At 41.5% G+C, this 20,966-nt stretch overlaps 1 protein-coding gene across 2 annotated transcripts in view; it reads right to left on the bottom strand.

The window, feature by feature from the left end:
* The window catches only part of LOC128692529 (uncharacterized), a 242,489-nt gene extending 225,020 nt beyond the window's left edge, over positions 1 to 17,469 (bottom strand). Inside the window, exon 1 of one of the 2 annotated variants that reach the window (XM_070080838.1) lies at positions 17,151 to 17,469. In XM_070080838.1, coding sequence (XP_069936939.1) covers positions 17,151 to 17,226 — 76 coding nt within the window. In that variant the 5' untranslated portion in view covers positions 17,227 to 17,469. The remainder of the gene's footprint in view (positions 1 to 17,150) is intronic. The other variant, XM_070080845.1, reaches the window with a different exon arrangement.
* Between the last annotated feature and the right edge of the window lie 3,497 nt (positions 17,470 to 20,966).

Genomic DNA, 20,966 nt, shown 5'->3' with positions numbered 1-20,966 from the left:
TTGAGCCCAAGATTGCTGAGAAGATGTGCAGACCAGCTAGCAGCACCTCCAACTTGCATCTTTCAGCACTGTCTAGTACAGTGTAAATGGCCCTCTCTATGGAAAGAGGCAAATGCAGTCCCTGTTCACAAAAAAAAGAGCAGAGCAGAAATCAGCAACTACAGACCAATGTCACTCCTGTCAATCACTGGTAAGATCCTTGAGACAATAATCTCAAGACAAATGACAGTTTTTTGACTATCACTCACTACTTTGTGATCGTCAATATGGCTTCAGGAAAGGTTACTCTGTTGCTGATCTGTTGTTAAACCTCTCCACTAAGTGGCACCAGTCACTGGATGAATCCAAAGTCAGCTGTGTGGTAGCACTGGCCATTGCTGGCGCTTTCGACCGGGTGTGGCACCAGGGCCTCTTAGCAAAACTTCAAGCACTGGGAATTGCAGGCTCTACGCTATGTCTCCTCAGTGATTACTTCATGGTAGATCTCTAAGTGTAGTTCTTAATGGAACGGAATCAGCAAGACATCCTATTGGGGCAAGTGTTCCACAAGGAAGCGTGCTGGGACCATTGTTATGGAATGTCTACTTCAACGACCTTCTTCATCTCATCCCAGAATCACATGCATATGCAGACGACTGAACACTGACATTCACTTATCCAAGAGAAGAAATGCCAGCTGCTCTAAGCTACATCAATCACCAGCCGAGAGCTATATCAGCTTGGGGAAATAGATGGCAAGTAACATTTGCACCTGAGAAAATGCAAATGATGATCGTCTCTAGGCACCATGATGGTAAGGCTGGTGCAGTAGTAAGGATGAATGGGAGGGTGTTGGCACCTGGAGAAGAAGTTGATATCCTTGGGGTGAAATTTGACTCCAAACTAACCATGAAGAACCATGTTGTAAATCTTGCAAACAAGGGAGCCAGGAAGCTTACAGCACTTCGCCGTATCTTGCATCTACTTGACAGTAGGGGTTGCAAGATTCTGTACAAGGCACAAGTACGCTCACACCTTGAGTATGCTCCACTTTCTTGGTTTGCCTGCCCCCCCTCTCATCTGCGATTGCTTGACAGAGTAGAGAACAGAGCAAGACGTCTCATCTCTCACCTGGACCCATCCTGGATAGATCTGTCATTTCAGCAGAGCCTTCAACATAGGAGGGATGTGGGTGGCCTTACTGTTATGTACAAGGCCAATATTGTCAAAGTACCACACTTGGATCCACTTCGAGGACAGCGTGAAACAAGCTTTTATGCCACAAGACAGGCAGAAAGCAGCAACTTCACTCTGGCTGTACCCTTCTCCAGAACATCACTCCATCTGAGATCATATATACCCAGGATAACTCGAGTATGGAACACATTCATACAGCATACTGATGTCAACAAGATAAAGTCAGTTGATCAAATGAAAATGCTGGCCCACAGATGGCTCCAATTTCATCCTGTTCCCTACTTGTATGTCTCATAACAATAAAAATGCTTTCAAATGAGCTGATGTAGGTAACAGCTCTTAGCTTGCCAATAAAGTTAGGAATCCTTAACCTGTAAATAGCTTGTCAATAAAGCTAGGGATCCTTAACCTTGTCAAACCCTGTGTAAAAGAGAGAGACAGAGACAGACAGAGACAGAGACAGAGAGACAGAGACAGAGACAGAGAGAGACAGAGACAGAGAGAGGGAGAGAGAGAGACAGAGAGACAGAGAGAGACAGAGACAAAAAATCCCTTCATAAATGAGATGAGAGCCTGTCCCCCTCTCATTTTCGACTGCTTTGACAGAGTGGAGAACAGAGCAAGACGTCTCATCTCTCGCCTGGACCCATCCTGGATAGATCTGTCATTTCAGCAGAGCCTTCAACACAGGAGGGATGTGGGTGGCCTTACTGTTATGTACAACACCAATATTGTCAAAGTACCACACTTGGATCCACTTCGAGGACAGCGTGAAACAAGTTTTTATGCCACAAGACGGGCAGAAAGCAGCAACTTCACTCTGGCTGTACCCTTCTCCAGAACATCACTCCATCTGAGATCATATATACCCAGGATGACTTGAGTATGGAACACATTTGTACAGCATAATGATGTCAACGAGATAACGTCAGTTGATCAAATGAAAATGCTGGCCCACAGATGGCTCCAACTTCATCCTGTTCCCTACTTGTATGTCTCATAACAATAAAAATGCTTTCAAATGAGCTGATGTAGGTAACAGCTCTTAGCTTGTCAATAAAGTTAGGAATCCTTAACCTGTAAATAGCTTGTCAATAAAACTAGGGATCCATAACCTTGTCAAACAGTGAGAGAAAGAGAGAGAGAAAGAGAGAGAGCAGGCATCAGGCAGAGTGGGCTCCAAAACCTGGTGGTCCTTGGTCAAGGACAGACAAGATTATTTGCCTGATGAACTTATTCCACCTCTAAATCAACAGGATGGGGCTATCTCTACTTGCAGGCAGGAGAAAGCTGACCTCTTTGCTGAACACTCTGCTGCCAAGATGCAAGTTCCTGATCCAGCAAGGGACCTTCCTTGGCTAGCTGCAAGAACTGTGTCAAAGTAGTCAATGGTGACAATAAGGCAGGAGGAGGTGTATCTTCTTAAATCGCTGGACCAAGAAATGGCTGTGGACCCAGACAAGTTGAACCCAGGATTGCTGAGTAGATGTGCAGACCAGCTAGCAGCACCTCTAATTTGCATCTATCAGCATTACCTAGCACAGTGTAAATGGCCTACTCTGTGGTAAGAAGCAAATGTAGTCCCTGTTCACAAAAAGAAGAGCAGAGCAGAAATCATTAAATACAGACCAGTGTCACTCCTGTCAAGATCCTTGAGACAATAATCACACAGCAGATGACAGAGTTTTCCAACTATCACTCTGCGACCGTCAGTATGGCTTCAGAAAAGGTTACTCTGCTGCTGATCTCATGTTAAACCTCTCCATTAACCCTGTCAGGGTCCAAGGCCAAAATCAGAAGGGGTGCCCCAGTGTCCAAGAAATTTTGAAAAAAAAAAAAATAATTATTTTTTCTTACAGAATTTAAGGGTATATTTTTGTGAAGGCAATAAAACAAAAAAAAATTTCTAATCAGTACTTACCGATATACAGTGGCGAGAAGCTGACCGAAAATGACCGGGTGGCGGCAACATCGACGATTTCCACAACCACGCATTTCTTTATTTTATGTTTTTTAAAGTTTTTTCTTTTCTATTTTTTTTCTTTTCCTACTAACATTTGGGGCCTGAGAGACCAATACTGTATATAATGTATATATATAAACTCACTGTATTGAACACAATAACTGCACTAAAGTTATTATCATAATATTGTTTACCACTTATTACAATAAACATGCACAAATCTTGTATAATACTAATGTTCTATCATATATTTACATATGTACAATCACTGGACATGTTTTTAGAACTGCTGCAGCTTGTGGAACTCCTTGAAACAAGGCACCATGCACAGAGGTACCTTACATTCCTCGCACATAAACCGAGTGTCTTTGCGTCTTTGTTGCCGTCGCTTTGTTTGTGCACAGACAACACATCTCTTCTGAGTGAATTTCTTCTTAGTTGCAGGAAGCTGTATTATGAAGTGATCACCTTCCCTCCTCAAACGCTTGGGTATATCCTGAGGAGTTCGAGGACGGTTTTGTATAGCAGGTGTTGTTACCTGGTATTTCATTATGAGTTATCTGACAACAGACAAACAAAATTCACCATACAGTGGTCTGTTGCCAGTCTTCACTTGGTACATATTATATGCATTGAGCATTGAAATGTCCATGAGATGGAAGAAAAGTTTCATATACCACTTGTAACTCTTACGAACACAATCAACAAAGCCAATCTGCACATCATATTTGTCAACCAAGCACATGTTTTGTGTATAATCAAGCACTGTCACTGGTTTTCGAATATGTTCATTAGCCATTCTATCAACTTTGCCACTGTCTTGCATTTCGTTATGGTGAATGGTTGTCAACAATGTGACATCTCGTTTGTCATGCCACTGTAATGCCATGGTATCATTGGCAGTAAACACCTGCACCTCTTCACCACGAGTGCCTGCGTTGAACCTGGGCATATGTTTATGATTAGAATGCACTGTGCCACACACATCTGTCTTGTTCACTCGCAAGAAATCACTGAGTAAAGGGCTTGTGTACCAGTTATCGGTATATAATGTATGCCCCTTACCAAGATAAGGTGCCATCATGCTTCTCACTACGTCACCTGAGATACCCAATAACATCCTGGTATCTTTCAATGTTTTACTTCCCATGTATACAACAGTGGGGGGAAATAAATGGGATTAAATCTGGAGTATCTGAGAGAGTTAGAGCAAAGGAAGGGGTAGCAGTAATGTTAAATGATCAGTTATGGAAGGAGAAAAGTGAATATGAATGTGTAAATTCAAGAATTATGTGGATTAAAGTAAAGGTTGGATGCGAGAAGTGGGTCATAATAAGCGTGTATGCACCTGGAGAAGAGAGGAATGCAGAGGAGAGAGGGAGATTTTGGGAGATGTTAAGTGAATGTATAGGAGCCTTTGAACCAAGTGAGAGAGTAATTGTGGTAGGGGACCTGAATGCTAAAGTAGGAGAAACTTTTAGAGAGGGTGTGGTAGGTAAGTTTGGGGTGCCAGGTGTAAATGATAATGGGAGCCCTTTGATTGAACTTTGTATAGAAAGGGGTTTAGTTATAGGTAATACATATTTTAAGAAAAAGAGGATAAATAAGTATACAAGATATGATGTAGGGCGAAATGACAGTAGTTTGTTGGATTATGTATTGGTAGATAAAAGACTGTTGAGTAGACTTCAGGATGTACATGCTTATAGAGGGGTCACAGATATATCAGATCACTTTCTAGTTGTAGCTACACTGAGAGTAAAAGGTAGATGGGATACAAGGAGAATAGAAGCATCAGGGAAGAGAGAGGTGAAGGTTTATAAACTAAAAGAGGAGGCAGTTAGGGTAAGATATAAACAGCTATTGGAGGATAGATGGGCTAATGAGAGCATAGGCAATGGGGTCGAAGAGGTATGGGGTAGGTTTAAAAATGTAGTGTTAGAGTGTTCAGCAGAAGTTTGTGGTTACAGGAAAGTGGGTGCGGGAGGGAAGAGGAGCGATTGGTGGAATGATGATGTAACCTGGAGAGAGAGTTTACCTGGAGAGAGTTTCGGGGGTCAACACCCCCGCGGCCCGGTCTGTGACCAGGCCTCCTGGTGGATCAGCGCCTGATCAACCAGGCTGTTGCTGCTGGCTGCACGCAAACCAACGTACGAGCCACAGCCCGGCTGATCAGGAACTGACTTTAGGTAGTAAGGGAGAAAAAGTTAGCATATGAGAAGTTTTTACAAAGTAGAAGTGATGCAAGGAGGGAAGAGTATATGGAGAAAAAGAGAGAGGTTAAGAGAGTGGTGAAGCAATGTAAAAAGAGAGCAAATGAGAGAGTGGGTGAGATGTTATCAACAAATTTTGTTGAAAATAAGAAAAAGTTTTGGAGTGAGATTAACAAGTTAAGAAAGCCTAGAGAACAAATGGATTTCTCAGTTAAAAATAGGAGAGGAGAGTTATTAAATGGAGAGTTAGAGGTATTGGGAAGATGGAGGGAATATTTTGAGGAATTGTTAAATGTTGATGAAGATAGGGAAGCTGTGATTTCGTGTATAGGACAAGGAGGAATAACATCTTGTAGGAGTGAGGAAGAGCCAGTTGTGAGTGTGGGGGAAGTTCGTGAGGCAGTAGGTAAAATGAAAGTGGGTAAGGCAGCCGGGATTGATGGGATAAAGATAGAAATGTTAAAAGCAGGTGGGGATATAGTTTTGGAGTGGTTGGTGCAATTATTTAATAAATGTATGGAAGAGGGTAAGGTACCTAGGGATTGGCAGAGAGCATGCATAGTTCCTTTGTATAAAGGCAAAGGGGATAAAAGAGAGTGCAAAAATTATAGGGGGATAAGTCTGCTGAGTATACCTGGTAAAGTGTATGGTAGAGTTATTATTGAAAGAATTAAGAGTAAGACGGAGAATAGGATAGCAGATGAACAAGGAGGCTTTAGGAAAGGTAGGGGGTGTGTGGACCAAGTGTTTACAGTGAAACATATAAGTTAACAGTATTTAGATAAGGCTAAAGAGGTCTTTGTGGCATTTATGGATTTGGAAAAGGCGTATGACAGGGTGGATAGGGGGGCAATGTGGAAGATGTTGCAAGTGTATGGTGTAGGAGGTAGGTTACTGAGAGCAGTGAAGAGTTTTTACGAGGATAGTGAGGCTCAAGTTAGAGTATGTAGGAAAGAGGGAAATTATTTCCCAGTAAAAGTAGGCCTTAGACAAGGATGTGTGATGTCACCGTGGTTGTTTAATATATTTATAGATGGGGTTGTAAGAGAAGTAAATGCGAGGGTCTTGACAAGAGGCGTGGAGTTAAAAGATAAAGAATCACACACAAAGTGGGAGTTGTCACAGCTGCTCTTTGCTGATGACACTGTGCTCTTGGGAGATTCTGAAGAGAAGTTGCAGAGATTGGTGGATGAATTTGGTAGGGTGTGCAAAAGAAGAAAATTAAAGGTGAATACAGGAAAGAGTAAGGTTATGAGGATAACAAAAAGATTAGGTGATGAAAGATTGAATATCAGATTGGAGGGAGAGAGTATGGAGGAGGTGAATGTATTCAGATATTTGGGAGTGGACATGTCAGCGGATGGGTCTATGAAAGATGAGGTGAATCATAGAATTGATGAGGGAAAAAGAGTGAGTGGTGCACTTAGGAGTCTGTGGAGACAAAGAACTTTGTCCTTGGAGGCAGAGGGGAATGTATGAGAGTATAGTTTTACCAACGCTCTTATATGGGTGTGAAGCATGGGTGATGAATGTTGCAGCGAGGAGAAGGCTGGAGGCAGTGGAGATGTCATGTCTGAGGGCAATGTGTGGTGTGAATATAATGCAGAGAATTCGTAGTTTGGAAGTTAGGAGGAGGTGCGGGATTACCAAAACTGTTGTCCAGAGGGCTGAGGAAGGGTTGTTGAGGTGGTTCGGACATGTAGAGAGAATGGAGCGAAACAGAATGACTTCAAGAGTGTATCAGTCTGTAGTGGAAGGAAGGCGGGGTAGGGGTCGGCCTAGGAAAGGTTGGAGAGAGGGGGTAAAGGAGGTTTTGTGTGCGAGGGGCTTGGACTTCCAGCAGGTATGCATGAGCATGTTTGATAGGAGGGAATGGAGACAAATGGTTTTTAACCCTTTGACTGTCGCGGCCGTATATATACGTTTGTGAGGTACCGTGTTTGACGTATATATACTCATAAATTCTAGCGGCTTCAAATCAGGCAGGAGAAAGCTAGTAGGCCCACATGTGAGAGAATGGGCCTGTGTGGTCAGTGTGCACCACATAAAAAAAATCCTGGAGCACGCAGTGCATAATGAGAAAAAAAAAACTCCGACCGTTTTTTTTAATTAAAATGCCGACTTTGTGGTCTATTTTCGTATAGTATTTGTGGTTGTATTCTCGTTTTCATGGTCTCATTTGATAGAATGGAAACTATATTATAGAAATGGAGGTGATTTTGATTAATTTTACTATAAAAAGAACCTGGAAATGGAGCACAAAGTACAGGAAATGTTTGATTTTTGCCGATGTTCAAAAGTAAACAAATGATGTCATTGTCCAATAAATGTCCAAATAGCCATTCTAATACGCAGTCATGAATGGGTTGATGTAATTTTTACAATTATTACAGTATTGCAGTAGTCTGCATAACAGTAAATCTTCTATTTTTTGTTTGAATAAAATTTCAAAATAAAAAGCAAGAGTAATATCACAGGGACCTGGAGACATGACTGATGAACAAAGAAAATCTTATTTTAGAGCCAGGAATGTCTGCATTGTTCATTCTGGACCTTATTTTGAAATTGTCGTATTTTTTAATTTTCGTGAAATTGGCCAAATTGCAAATTTCTGACCATGTTATTGGGTAGTTGAAATCGGTAAATGGGCAGTTTCTTGTGCTCAATCGATAGAAAAAATAGAGTTCTGAAGAAATAGTTATGAGTTTGGTTGACTGGAATAACGGAATTAGCCGAAAATAGGGCTCAAAGTGGGCGAAATTGCCGATTTTTAAATATCGCCGAAGTCGCTAACTTCGCGAGAGCGTAATTCCGTCAGTTTTCCATCAAATTTCGTTTTTTTGGTGTCTTTACAATCGGGAAAAGATTCTCTATCATTTCATAAGAAAAAATAATTTTTTTTTTTCGAATATTTTGCGACACCAGGAGCAACTTCAGGATTGGGCCCTTCGACAGTCAAAGGGTTAATACTTGACGTGCTGTTGGAGTGTGAGCAAAGTAACATTTATGAAGGGGTTCAGGGAAACCGGCGGGCCGGACTTGAGTCCTGGAGATGGGAAGTACAGTGCCTGCACTCTGAAGGAGGTGTGTTAATGTTGCAGTTTAAAAACCGTAGTGTAAAGCACCCTTCTGGCAAGACAGTGATGGAGTGAATGATGGTGAAAGTTTTTCTTTTTCAGGCCACCCTGCCTTGGTGGGAATCGGCCAGTGTGATAATAAAAAAAAATAAATAATAAAGTATACAACAATATCCAGTACCAGGCCACTGTCACAGTCACAGAGTACAAACAGTTTTATACCAAAGCGTTTCCTCTTGCTCGGTATATACTGTTTGAATGACAATCTACCTTTGAACAAAATCAAAGACTCGTCAAGTACAAGATTCTTGAATGGATAAAAGTACATGTTGAACTTTTCTTTGAGATACATAAAAACATTTCTAATCTTGTATAACCTGTCACTTCTGTAAGGCCTGGTTTTGTCAGAGAAGTGCAACATACATAACAGTAAGATAAACCTGTTCCCTGGGATGATTTCACAGAAGACCGGGGTACAAATTAGCCAATCTGTGGACCAGTATAATTTTATATTATGCTTATAGACATGAGGCATAAGCATTATTGTTGCAAAAAGCAAATACATTTCTGCAACAGTTGTCTCTTTCCATCAGTGTAGTCTTGACTGTGGTGATATCATCGTATTTGCCATGGTGTACTCAAAATACTTGTTACTTTCCCTGATAATAGTTTCCATCAAGGGTTGGTCAAAGAATAATTCAAAGAATTCCAGTTTATTGGCAGTGGTTCCAAGGGGACAAGTAGGTAGAATTCCACTTTGAGAGTTATCAAATTGGTGGGGCTTGGGAACAAAATTGGGATATTGCTGCCAATCCCAGATACAGTTTGCTGGTGGATACTGGACATCATAGGCTGGTTGTGCTGGTACTTGTGGTTGTGGTGGGCTGGTGGCTGATGCTCCGCTTTGTCCTTGAACTGAGGAGTCAGCAGCATGGGTCCCAGCCTGGGCTGGCGAGTCATGCATGGCCGTGGCACTACCATCACCACCAATACCACCACCTACCGTTGCCTGTGGTCTATCCATGCCAAGTGTAGCCACATCATCCTCACTTTCACTGTCTATTCCTGGTGTAGGGCCACGGGATGTACTCCGGCCCCTGGACACAGCATAGGGAACACTACACGAGCACATGCAGCAGTGTATATACCGACGCTTCACTGGTGAATATGTTTCCTCACCATCACTACTCGAATGATCGTCAAGAGCAATAAAATCACAATCCATGTCACTATCATCATCATTACTGAAGCCAGAGGCCTGGCCACGCGAAAATAATAGTTTTCTCTTGCGATGAGGTACAACTGACCGTGACTGAGGAGTGCCCACACCAGGGTAGAAGGCTGAGGATCGTCAGGGTTTTCTGCACTATTATCGATATCCTGGTCATTCCTTTCGGTCATTAACCCTTTCAGGGTCCGTCCCGTAGATCTACGGCTTTACGGTGAGTGTCCAAACCGTAGATCTACGCCATGAGCTCAGCTCACTCTGATAAACTGTGAGTGGTACATTTGGGCCTAGATATGAGAGAATACATCTATGTGGTATGTGTGCACCACATAAAACAGATCCTGCAGCAGACTGTGTATAATGAAAGAAAAAAACTGAAATCATGATTTTTCGATTAAAACAGCAACTTTGCAGTGTTTTTTCGTATGTTTTTTATAGTTGTATTTGCGATTTCTTGGTCTCATTTGATAGAATGGAAGACATATTACAGAAATAGAGATGATTTTGATTGGTTTTAGCACTGGAAATGGCTTGAAACTGAGCTCAAAGTAGCGGAAATGTTAAATTTTTGCCGATATTCAAGAGTAAACAAACGACCTCACACATCTAATACACGTCAGCTGGTGGGTCTAATATACATTCACAAATATGGTGAAGATATTTATACAATTATTACAGTATTGCATAACAGTAAATCTTCTATTTTTTGGTGTGAATAAAAATTCATTATGTAAATAAAAAATCAAAATGGAATTTATTTGTAAAGCCTCAAAACATAACTAACGAACAGAGGAAATGTTAGTTTAGTGCCAGGAATGCCTACATTGTTTATTCTGGACCCTATTTTGAAATTGAAATATTTTAAACTTTGTGTTAAATTGGCCAAATTGACAATTTCCGATCACTTTATTTTGTAGTTGAAACAGTTGACTTGGCGATTTCTTGTGCTCAATCGATAGAAGTAATACTAGTGAAATAGCTAAGAATTTGGTTGATTGGAATAATGTAATTGGCCTAAAATGGGAGTCAAAGTCGGCAAAATCGCCGATTCGTAAATATCGCTGACACATCAAAATTCGCGAGAGCATAATTTCGTCAATTTTCCACCAAATTTCGTACTTTTTGTTTTATTACCTTCACAAGAAGATTCTCTACGATTTCATAAGAAAAAATAACAAATTTTTTTTTTGAAAATTCTTGGACACTGGTGCGTGACTCCAGATTTGGGCCTTGGACCCTGAAAGGGTTAACTGATCAAAGCCAAAGAATTCGTCTTCATTTCCACTTCCATCAGAGTCAGAACTATCAGACAGGAAGAGGAGAGTCCCAATTTTCCTTGCAGTGAGAGCTGCCTTGCGATGAGGCATGGTGAACAAAGGTAACTGAGCCGGTGTTCCCACAATGCTATGTGGGAGCCTAGAATTTCTGTTTAAGGCGCGCACACACCACGCAAACCCGTTCTCTCACATGTAGGCCTACCAGCCTTTTCACACTAAATTTGACGCCGCTAGAATTTTGGCATAGATCTACGGTTTGGACCCTGAACGTAAAGCCGTAGATCTACGGCACGGACCCTGAAAGGGTTAAGAGGCATCAGTCACTGGATGAGTCAAGCTGTAGTAGCACTGGACACTGCTGATGCTTTTGACTGAGTATGGCACCAGGAACTCTTGGCAAAACAGTAAGCACTGGGAACTGCAGGCTCAACACTATCTCCTCAGTGATTATATTCAAGGTAGATCTCTAAGCATAGTTCTCAATGGGACAGAGTCACCAAGACATGCTATTGGTGCAAGTGTTCCACTTGCACAGTTTTAAAACCTTTGTACAGTGGAACCTCTACTTACGAGTTTGATCCATTCCATGACCTTGCTCGCATCTGGATTTGCTCGTTTGCAGTCAATTTTCCTCATTTAAATTAAATTAAATGGAATTAATTCGTTCCAGTGGAATTCCAGGCACGAGAAAATACTTCAATAATTTCCTTAATATCAACTCTATGGCTTATTTATCTATCACAATTCATGTAATATGGCATAATAAACAATATTAATAACATAGAAACATGATATATACACTAGAATGAATAAAATACATGTCATTACGTATGTGGCTAATGGTGGTGACAGTGGCCATTGTTGTTGTTGGGGTTTATAAGGCCACCACAGTGGCCATTCCTGCTCCTGACTACATGTGTAGAGAACCTAGGATAACCCAAAAAAGTCAGAGTGACTTATAAGTGCTACACTCTTAATGCTACACTTAATTGCTACACTCTTAATGCTACACTTAATTGCTACACTCTTAATGCTACACTTTGCCACTGCTGCTTCATGTTGTCTGCCACTGCTGCTTCATGATGTCTACCACTGCTGCTTCATGTTGTCTGCCACTGCTACCTTATGATGTCTGCTCCCACTTTTGCTAGTGTGTTGAAGAGCTTTCCAATATGTGAAGGTTGAGGGGCAGTGCCAATCGGACAGATATTGGATGGTGACATCATTTGTTTACTCTTGAACATCACCAAAGAATCAAACATTTCTACTACTTTGAGCTCAATTTTAAGTTACTGTACTTTTCATCGTGAAATCAATCAAAATCATATCTAATTCTGTCGTACATCTTCCATTCTATCAAATGAGACCAAAAAAACGAGAATACAACCATAAAAACCATACGAAAATATACCGCTAAGGGGAGGCTAATGGCTGAGAAGCAAACTCCGTTATTTATGATCTGATTTCTTTCATTTTTTGGTGTACACTAAGAAGCATCTTTCCATCATACATTGCCCAAGTTTTAATAAGATAGTCCAACAAACAACTGAGATCCAGTTTCCTAGATCAAGAGCAAGAGCCCCTCACCAGCACCAAGGAACCTCCCTTGAGGCCCGGTCGCATCTGGAAATTTCGCTCGTATCTGGAAGCAAAAAAATCGACCGTGCGACTGCTCATATCTGGAAAAACTCGCACGTGGATGCAGTCATAAGTAGAGGTTCCACTGTATTTCCTTATTTAGGTATTAATCCTCTTTCTATAAAACTAGTTTTGGTATAAATTTTAAGAGTAATTGAGCAAACTTTGAATTAAAATTAAAATCAGTGTAAAGGGCCAGTGTCTTAAGTCACCCTGCCATCTGAAGTGTCTCAAATTACCCCAACTAATGCTATATACCTAACCTAATCAGCATGCATGCCTAACCTAACAAATACATGCCTAATCTACCCAGTATACATACCTAATCTAACCAGTATACATGCCTAATCTAACTAGCATACATGCCTAATCTAACCAGCATACATGCTTAATCTAACCAACATACATACCTAATCTAACCAGCATACATGCCTAATCTAACCAGCATACATGCCTAATCTAACCAGCATACATGCCTAATCTAACCAGCATACATGCCTAATCTAACCAGCATACATACTTAACCTAACCAGCACTCATGCCTAATCTAAGTAGCATACATACCTAACCTAACTAGCATACATACCTAACTAGCATACATGCCCAACCTAACTAACATATGTACCAAACCTAACCAACATATACACCTAATCTAACCAGAATACATACCTAACCTCATCAGCATTAATACCTAGAAGAAAGCATAAATATTTACTTTATTCTTGGGCTCCACTTCATCACTGAGTGAAATTTTTTGAAATTGATGTGGAAATGTAACCCAACCTAACCTAATCCAATCTAACCTAATCCAATCTAACCTAATCCAATCTAACATAATCCAATCTAACATAATCCAATCTAACATAATCCAATCTAACATTATCCAATCTAACATTATCCAATCTAACATAACCCAACCCAACATAACCCAACCTAACATAACCCAACCTAACATAACCCAACCTAAACTAACCCAACCTAATCCAATCCAACCTAATCCAACCCAACCTAATCCAACCTAACCTAATCCAAACATAACCCAAACTAACTTATCTAACCCAAACCTGACATAACTCAATCTTACCTAACCAAACATATATAATAACGATACTCTTATTACTGATGAGGGGCTCAAGCACACGACAATGCATCAAGGAGGTGGTGAAAGACAATACAGTGGACCCCCGGTTAACAATATTTTTTCACTCCAGAAGTATGTTCAGGTGCCAGTACTGACCGAATTTGTTCCCATAAGAAATATTGTGAAGTAGATTAGTCCATTTCAGACCCCCAAACATACACGTACAAACGCACTTACATAAATACACTTACATAATTGGTCACATTCGGAGGTAATCTTTATGCGGGGGTCCACTGTACATGCTTGAGTCTAAAGATTATTTTTCAGGAACCTCATCAAGGAGTCATTCATGAGACTACATATTGCATACATGGTGGCTGGTGGCCTGTGGCCTGGTAGGCAACGCTCTTGTTTCACATGCTGAGTATCCGTGGTTCAATCCCCGGCGACGGTGGAAGCACTGAGTGTTTCCTTACATCTGTTGTCCTGTTCACCTAGCAAGTAGGTACAGTGGAACCTCAAATTTCGAAAGTATCGCTTATCGAACTCTTCGAAAATAGAACCCTTTTTTCGAACCAACTTTGTCCCTATTATCGAACTCGCCCCTATTTTCGAACCGCCGGGTACCGGACCTGTCCAGCAGCCCGCTCTGTCCGCGTCCCCACACAGGCGCCATGAGCCAGTCTGGTTTTGTTGATGCTTCAGTGAACACTAACCCGTGCTCTCATTCAAACATTTTACGATTATTTCATTGTGTTTAGTGCTTGTGGGACTGTGAAATAAGCTACAATGGGAGGAATGAAACTTAATAGTGGTACCCTTGTGGTAAAGAAAGTGAGAAACACCATAGATGTAAAGAAGGAAATAATACAGAAGTGGAATGATGTCCAAGCTGAAACAAGCCATCTTTGCAACAAGTTCAGTGACAGAACCATGTCCCATTTTAGGGAAATCTTAAAGAGGCACCAGAAACAGAGGACTGTGGACAGTTATTCTGTGAGACAGGGGTCCAGTGACTCTCAAGCTGGTCCTAGTGGCATTAAAAGACAGAAGGGAAGTAACCCCAGAGAAGGCTTCGATACCTGAAGTCCCCATGGAGAGGGATTCTCCTTCCAAACACTAACCCCAACTCCCTCTCTCCTCCTCCCTATCTTCCAGATGCCATCACCAATCTTCAATAAAGGTAAGTAAAATGTTATTTTATATGTTTATTTAAATTTATTAATACATAATTGAACACTATATTTGCTGTGTGTAAAACTATAATTAATCTCTATAAAATGTAATTTTTTTTTGTGAATATTTTTGGCTTTCTGGAACGGATTAATTATACAGTGGACCCTCGCCTAACGAACGCATTGCTTAACGTTAAATTCGCCTAACGATACATTTTAACGCTAACATTTTGCCTCGGCTAATGCTAAAAAACTCGCCTAACGATATTCGTTCTTGGGTACCAATTAATATCATTAGGTGAGGGTCCACTGTATTTCCATTATTTCTTATGGGAAATATTGCTTCGCTTTTCAGACTTTTCGAATTTAAAACTCCTGGAACGGATTAAGTTCAATATTTAAAGTTCCACTGTATCTGGGTGTTAGCCAACTGGTGTGGATTGCATCCTGGGGGACAAGATTTAAGGATCCCAATGGAAATAAGAGAGACAGTCCCTCGATGATGCACTGTCTTTCTTGCGTTATCCTGGGTGGCTAACCCTCCGGGGTTAAAAATCCAAACAAAAGCTTATCTTATCTTATGCAAGGCCCATCTTGGAGTATGCAGCACCAACATATAATCCACACTTGGTAAAACATGCCAGGAAGCTGGAAATTCACAACACATCTAGTCCTGGAGCTAAGGGGTATAAATATGAGGAGAGCTCTATTAAAGGACCTTTATCTGACATTAGGGGACAGAAGGACCAAGGGAGACACGATAATAGAATGTACGAAGTACTGAGAGGAATTGATAGGGTAGACAGACAGAGATGGGGAAACAGGTACAAGAGGATAACACAGCTATTAGAACAGGCAAGTCAAAGGGATGTTAGGAAATATTTCTTTAAACCTCAGAGTGGTCAGGAAGTGATATAACCTGGAGTGAAATGGTAGAGGCAGGATCCATGCATTGCTTAAAAAATAAGTAAGACAAGGTTCATAAAGCTTGGAGAAAGTTTATACGTAGTGTAAATTACATAGGATAACCTAGGAAACCTACCAGCTGCTAGAGGAGAGGTGGTGCCAGGAGCTGACTCTACCCCTGCCTGTATGAGTAGGTGAGCAAAGTTAAAGTTAGAATAAGTGTTGCCTGAAGTGCTGTGCATGCTATGGGCTATCTTTATTTATTTATTTATTTATTTATTAACAATTTGAGCACACATACAGAGGTACAAAAAAATACAGATAAGAGCAGCATGCCAAAGCCACTTATACTATGCATAGCATTACGGGCTGGCTTAAAATTAACTTAAGATTAACTAAGCAATGATGAAATCAGTGATAAAACATTAATGTAAACAGATTACTATAAAGCACAAGTGAGTATTACAAAGACAGGTCATATGGTTGCATGCATCTGATTTTTGTATACATATTTCTTATATGCGGTAATCTGAAACATAAAATCTAAATCTAATTTTAGCCTAACCATCATACATCCATTTCTTTAGTGTACTCGTTTGTGAAAATAAAAAATGTTTCTTTTCCCCCCCTGGCTTTCAATTTATTCATTCTCTCCTACTTTTTACCTGACATTTTTATAAGTGCCATTTTTAACTGCCATATTTACTAATCACCATATTAACTAAGTGTCACTTAGACAATAAATTTAACCTTGAAGACAAGTGTCAATTTGATGATTGTTGCAGGACTGATAACAATGACTGTTGCAGGGCTGATAATAATTACTGCTGCAGGATTGATAACAATGATTGGTGCAGGACTGATAAATGATCATTGCAGGATTGCTAACAATGATTATTGCAAGACAGATAACTGATCGTTGCAGGATTGCTAATAATGATTGTTGCAGAACTGGTAATTGATCATTGCAGGATTGCTAATAAAATAATGATCATACCAGGATTGACAACAATGACTGCTGCAGGACTGACAACAATGACTGATGCAGGATTGACAACAATGATCATTATAAGATTGATAACGATGATTGTTGCAGGATTTATAACAATGATTGTTGCAGTATTGATAACATTGTTACAGGATTGATAACAATGATTGTTGCAGGTTTGATAACAATGTTACAGGACTGATAATAATTGTTGCAATTTTACAACAATGGCTGTTGCAGGAGTGACAATGTTGCAGGATTTATGACTGTTGCAGGATTATGACTGTTGCAGGGTTTATGTTGCAGGATTGATAACTATATTTCAGGATTGATAATGAGTGTTGCAGGATTGCTAGCAATGACCGTTGCATGATTGTTAACAATGTTGCATCAGGAAGGTCTAATGTGGTGTTGCATCATTAACTTACCAGTGAGAGCCAGCACCCTGGCACCTGCCAGTGCCAAGGTGAGCCAGACAACACATAACCAGTAATGGAGTGTCATACTGCCACCAGCATGCTAGATAATAATATAAATGTTGTGTTAGCAGCAGCAGCAGCAACAGTCGGGTTGCTCTCACCACCGTCGAGTGTCACTCTCGTCAGTAACGTAGCGACGTGTGTGTTGCCGGACACAATGTCACACCGCACTTTTCCATTACCAGTATAGTGAATGGGGATTATTTGTTGTTGCGTGTTTCAGTAATGATGATGGTAGGGTAGGCCTGGTGGGTAGGTCTGGGGGGTAGGCCAGGGGGGTAGGCCTAGGGGGGGACACGTGAGGCTCAGCTGGCGCACTTACCACCATCAATGTTTTATTTATTTATTTATTTATTTATTTACAATTTGAGCACACATACAGAGGTACAAAACATGCTATGACATCGACACATACGTAAATTACACACATGTGCAACTTTCTGGAAACTTTTATTAGTATGTGTTTCGCTTATAAAAACTGGTAAGCAAAGCTCTCGCTTCACACGGCCATGTCCGGGTTCGATTTCCGGCGAGGGTAGAAACATTGGGCGTGTTTCCTTACACCTGTTGTGCATGTTCACCCATCAGTATAAAATGGGTACCTGGGTGTTAGTGGACAATATACTCAGATCACAACATAATTGAGGTTCAGACATGTATGCGTGGAGCCCCAGACCGACAAAATGAGACTAGTCACGAGGGAGCATTCACCAAATTCAACTTCAATAACAAAAACATAAAGTGGGACCAAGTAAACCAAGTCCTAACCGATATAAGCTGGGAAGATATACTAAGCAACACAGACCCAAACTTATGCCTAGAACAGATTAACTCGGTGGCACTCGATGTATGCACAAGGCTTATTCCTCTAAGAAAAAGGAGGAGTAGATGTAAAATAGAAAGAGACAGGCGCTCCCTTTACAGGCGACGGAAAAGAATAACAGAGCGGCTAAAAGAGGTCAATATATCTGAAATGCGCAGGGAGACACTGGTCAGAGAAATAGCAAGCATCGAACTTAAGCTAAAAGAATCCTTTAGGAGTCAGGAATCGCGGGAAGTATATTTCTTCTCCTATGCCAAATCAAAATCGAGAACAACGTCCAGTATTGGGCCCCTACTTAAACAAGATGGGTCCTACACAGATGACAGCAAGGAAATGAGTGAGCTACTCAAGTCCCAATATGACTCAGTTTTTAGCAAGCCGCTAACCAGACTGAGAGTCGAAGATCAAAATGAATTTTTTATGAGAGAGCCACAAAATTTGATTAACACAAGCCTATCCGATGTTATCCTGACGCCAAATGACTTCGAACAGGCGATAAATGACATGCCCATGCACTCTGCCCCAGGGCCAGACTCATGGAACTCCGTGTTCATCAAGAACTGCAAGAAGCCCCTATCACGAGCCTTTTCCATCCTATGGAGAGGGAGCATGGACACGGGGGTCGTCCCTCAGTTACTAAAAACAACAGACATAGCCCCACTCCACAAAGGGGGCAGTAAAGCAACAGCAAAGAACTACAGACCAATAGCACTAACATCCCATATCATAAAAATCTTTGAAAGGGTCCTAAGAAGCAAGATCACCACCCATCTAGAAACCCATTAGTTACACAACCCAGGGTAACATGGGTTTAGAACAGGTCGCTCCTGTCTGTCTCAACTATTGGATCACTACGACAAGGTCCTAAATGCACTAGAAGACAAAAAGAATGCAGATGTAATATATACAGACTTTGCAAAAGCCTTCGACAAGTGTGACCATGGCGTAATAGCGCACAAAATGCGCGCTAAAGGAATAACAGGAAAAGTCGGTCGATGGATCTATAATTTCCTCACTAACAGAACACAGAGAGTAGTCGTCAACAGAGTAAAGTCCTAGGCAGCTACGGTGAAAAGCTCTGTTCCACAAGGCACAGTACTAGCTCCCATCTTGTTCCTCATCCTCATATCCGACATAGACAAGGATGTCAGCCACAGCACCGTGTCTTCCTTTGCAGATGACACCCGAATCTGCATGACAGTGTCTTCCATTGCAGACACTGCAAGGCTCCAGGCGGACATCAACCAAATCTTTCAGTGGGCTGCAGAAAACAATATGAAGTTCAACGATGAGAAATTTCAATTACTCAGATATGGTAAACATGAGGAAATTAAATCTTCATCAGAGTACAAAACAAATTCTGGCCACAAAATAGAGCGAAACACCAACGTCAAAGACCTGGTAGTGATTATGTCGGAGGATCTCACCTTCAAGGACCATAACATTGTATCAATCGCATCTGCTAGAAAAATGACAGGATGGATAATGAGAACCTTCAAAACTAGGGAGGCCAAGCCCATGATGACACTCTTCAGGTCACTTGTTCTATCTAGGCTGGAATATTGCTGCACTCTAACAGCACCTTTCAAGGCAGGTGAAATTGCCGACCTAGAAAATGTACAGAGAACTTTCACGGCGCGCATAACGGAGATAAAACACCTCAATTACTGGGAGCGCTTGAGGTTTCTAAACCTGTATTCCCTGGAACGCAGGAGGGAGAGATACATGATTATATACACCTGGAAAATCCTAGAGGGACTAGTACCGAACTTGCACACGAAAATCACTCACTACGAAAGCAAAAGACTTGGCAGACGATGCACCATCCCCCCAATGAAAAGCAGGGGTGTCACTAGCACGTTAAGAGACCATACAATAAGTGTCAGGGGCCCGAGACTGTTCAACTGCCTCCCAGCACACATAAGGGGGATTACCAACAGACCCCTGGCAGTCTTCAAGCTGGCACTGGACAAGCACCTAAAGTCAGTTCCTGATCAGCCGGGCTGTGGCTCGTACGTTGGTTTGCGTGCAGCCAGCAGCAACAGCCTGGTTGATCAGGCGCTGATCCACCAGGAGGCCTGGTCACAGACCGGGCCGCGGGGGCGTTGACCCCCGAAACTCTCTCCAGGTAAACTCCAGGACTGGTGTGGGTCGCATCCTGGGACAAAACTGACCTAGTTTGCGGGAAATTCTTTGCGACTGATACAATGCAATGGTCCTTGACCGTTCAAGGGAGGTTCCTTGACGCTGGTGAGGGGCTCTTGATCTAGGGAATTGGATCTGTGCTCCAGTTCCCTGAATTGAGCCTGAATACCTTCCATTCCCCCCATGCGCTGTATAATCTTATGGGTTTAGCGTTTCTCCATAAAAATTATAATATGGTCCTTGAAGGTGAGATCCTCTGACATGATCACTCCCAGGTCTTTGACATTAGTTTTTCGCTCTATTATGTGCTTGGAATTTGTTTTATACTCTAATGAAGTTTTAATTTACTCCGATATGGAAAACGTGAGGAAATTGAAACTTCATGAGAGTACAAAACAAATTCCAACCACACAATAGAGCGAAAAACTGATGTCAAAGACCTGGTAGTGATCATGTAGGAGGATCTCACCTTCAAGGACCATAACATTGTATCAATCGCATCTGCTAGAAAAATGACAGGATGGATAATGAGAACCTTCAAAACTAGGGAGGCCAAGCCCATGATGACACTCTTCAGGTCACTTGTTCTATCTAGGCTGGAATATTGCTGCACACTAACAGCACCTTTCAAGGCAGGTGAAATTGCTGACCTAGAAAATGTACAGAGAACCTTCACGGCGTGCGTAACGGAGATAAAACACCTCAATTACTGGGAGCGCTTGAGGTTCCTGAACCTGTACTCCCTGGAACGCAGGAGGGAGAGATACATGATTATATACACCTGGAAAATCCTAGAG

This window comes from Cherax quadricarinatus, chromosome 6 (assembly GCF_038502225.1).
Source record: "Cherax quadricarinatus isolate ZL_2023a chromosome 6, ASM3850222v1, whole genome shotgun sequence".
Taxonomy (NCBI): domain Eukaryota; kingdom Metazoa; phylum Arthropoda; class Malacostraca; order Decapoda; family Parastacidae; genus Cherax; species Cherax quadricarinatus.
The sequence above is the reverse complement of the archived record's forward strand: the minus strand, read 5'-3'. Positions and strand labels throughout refer to the sequence as shown.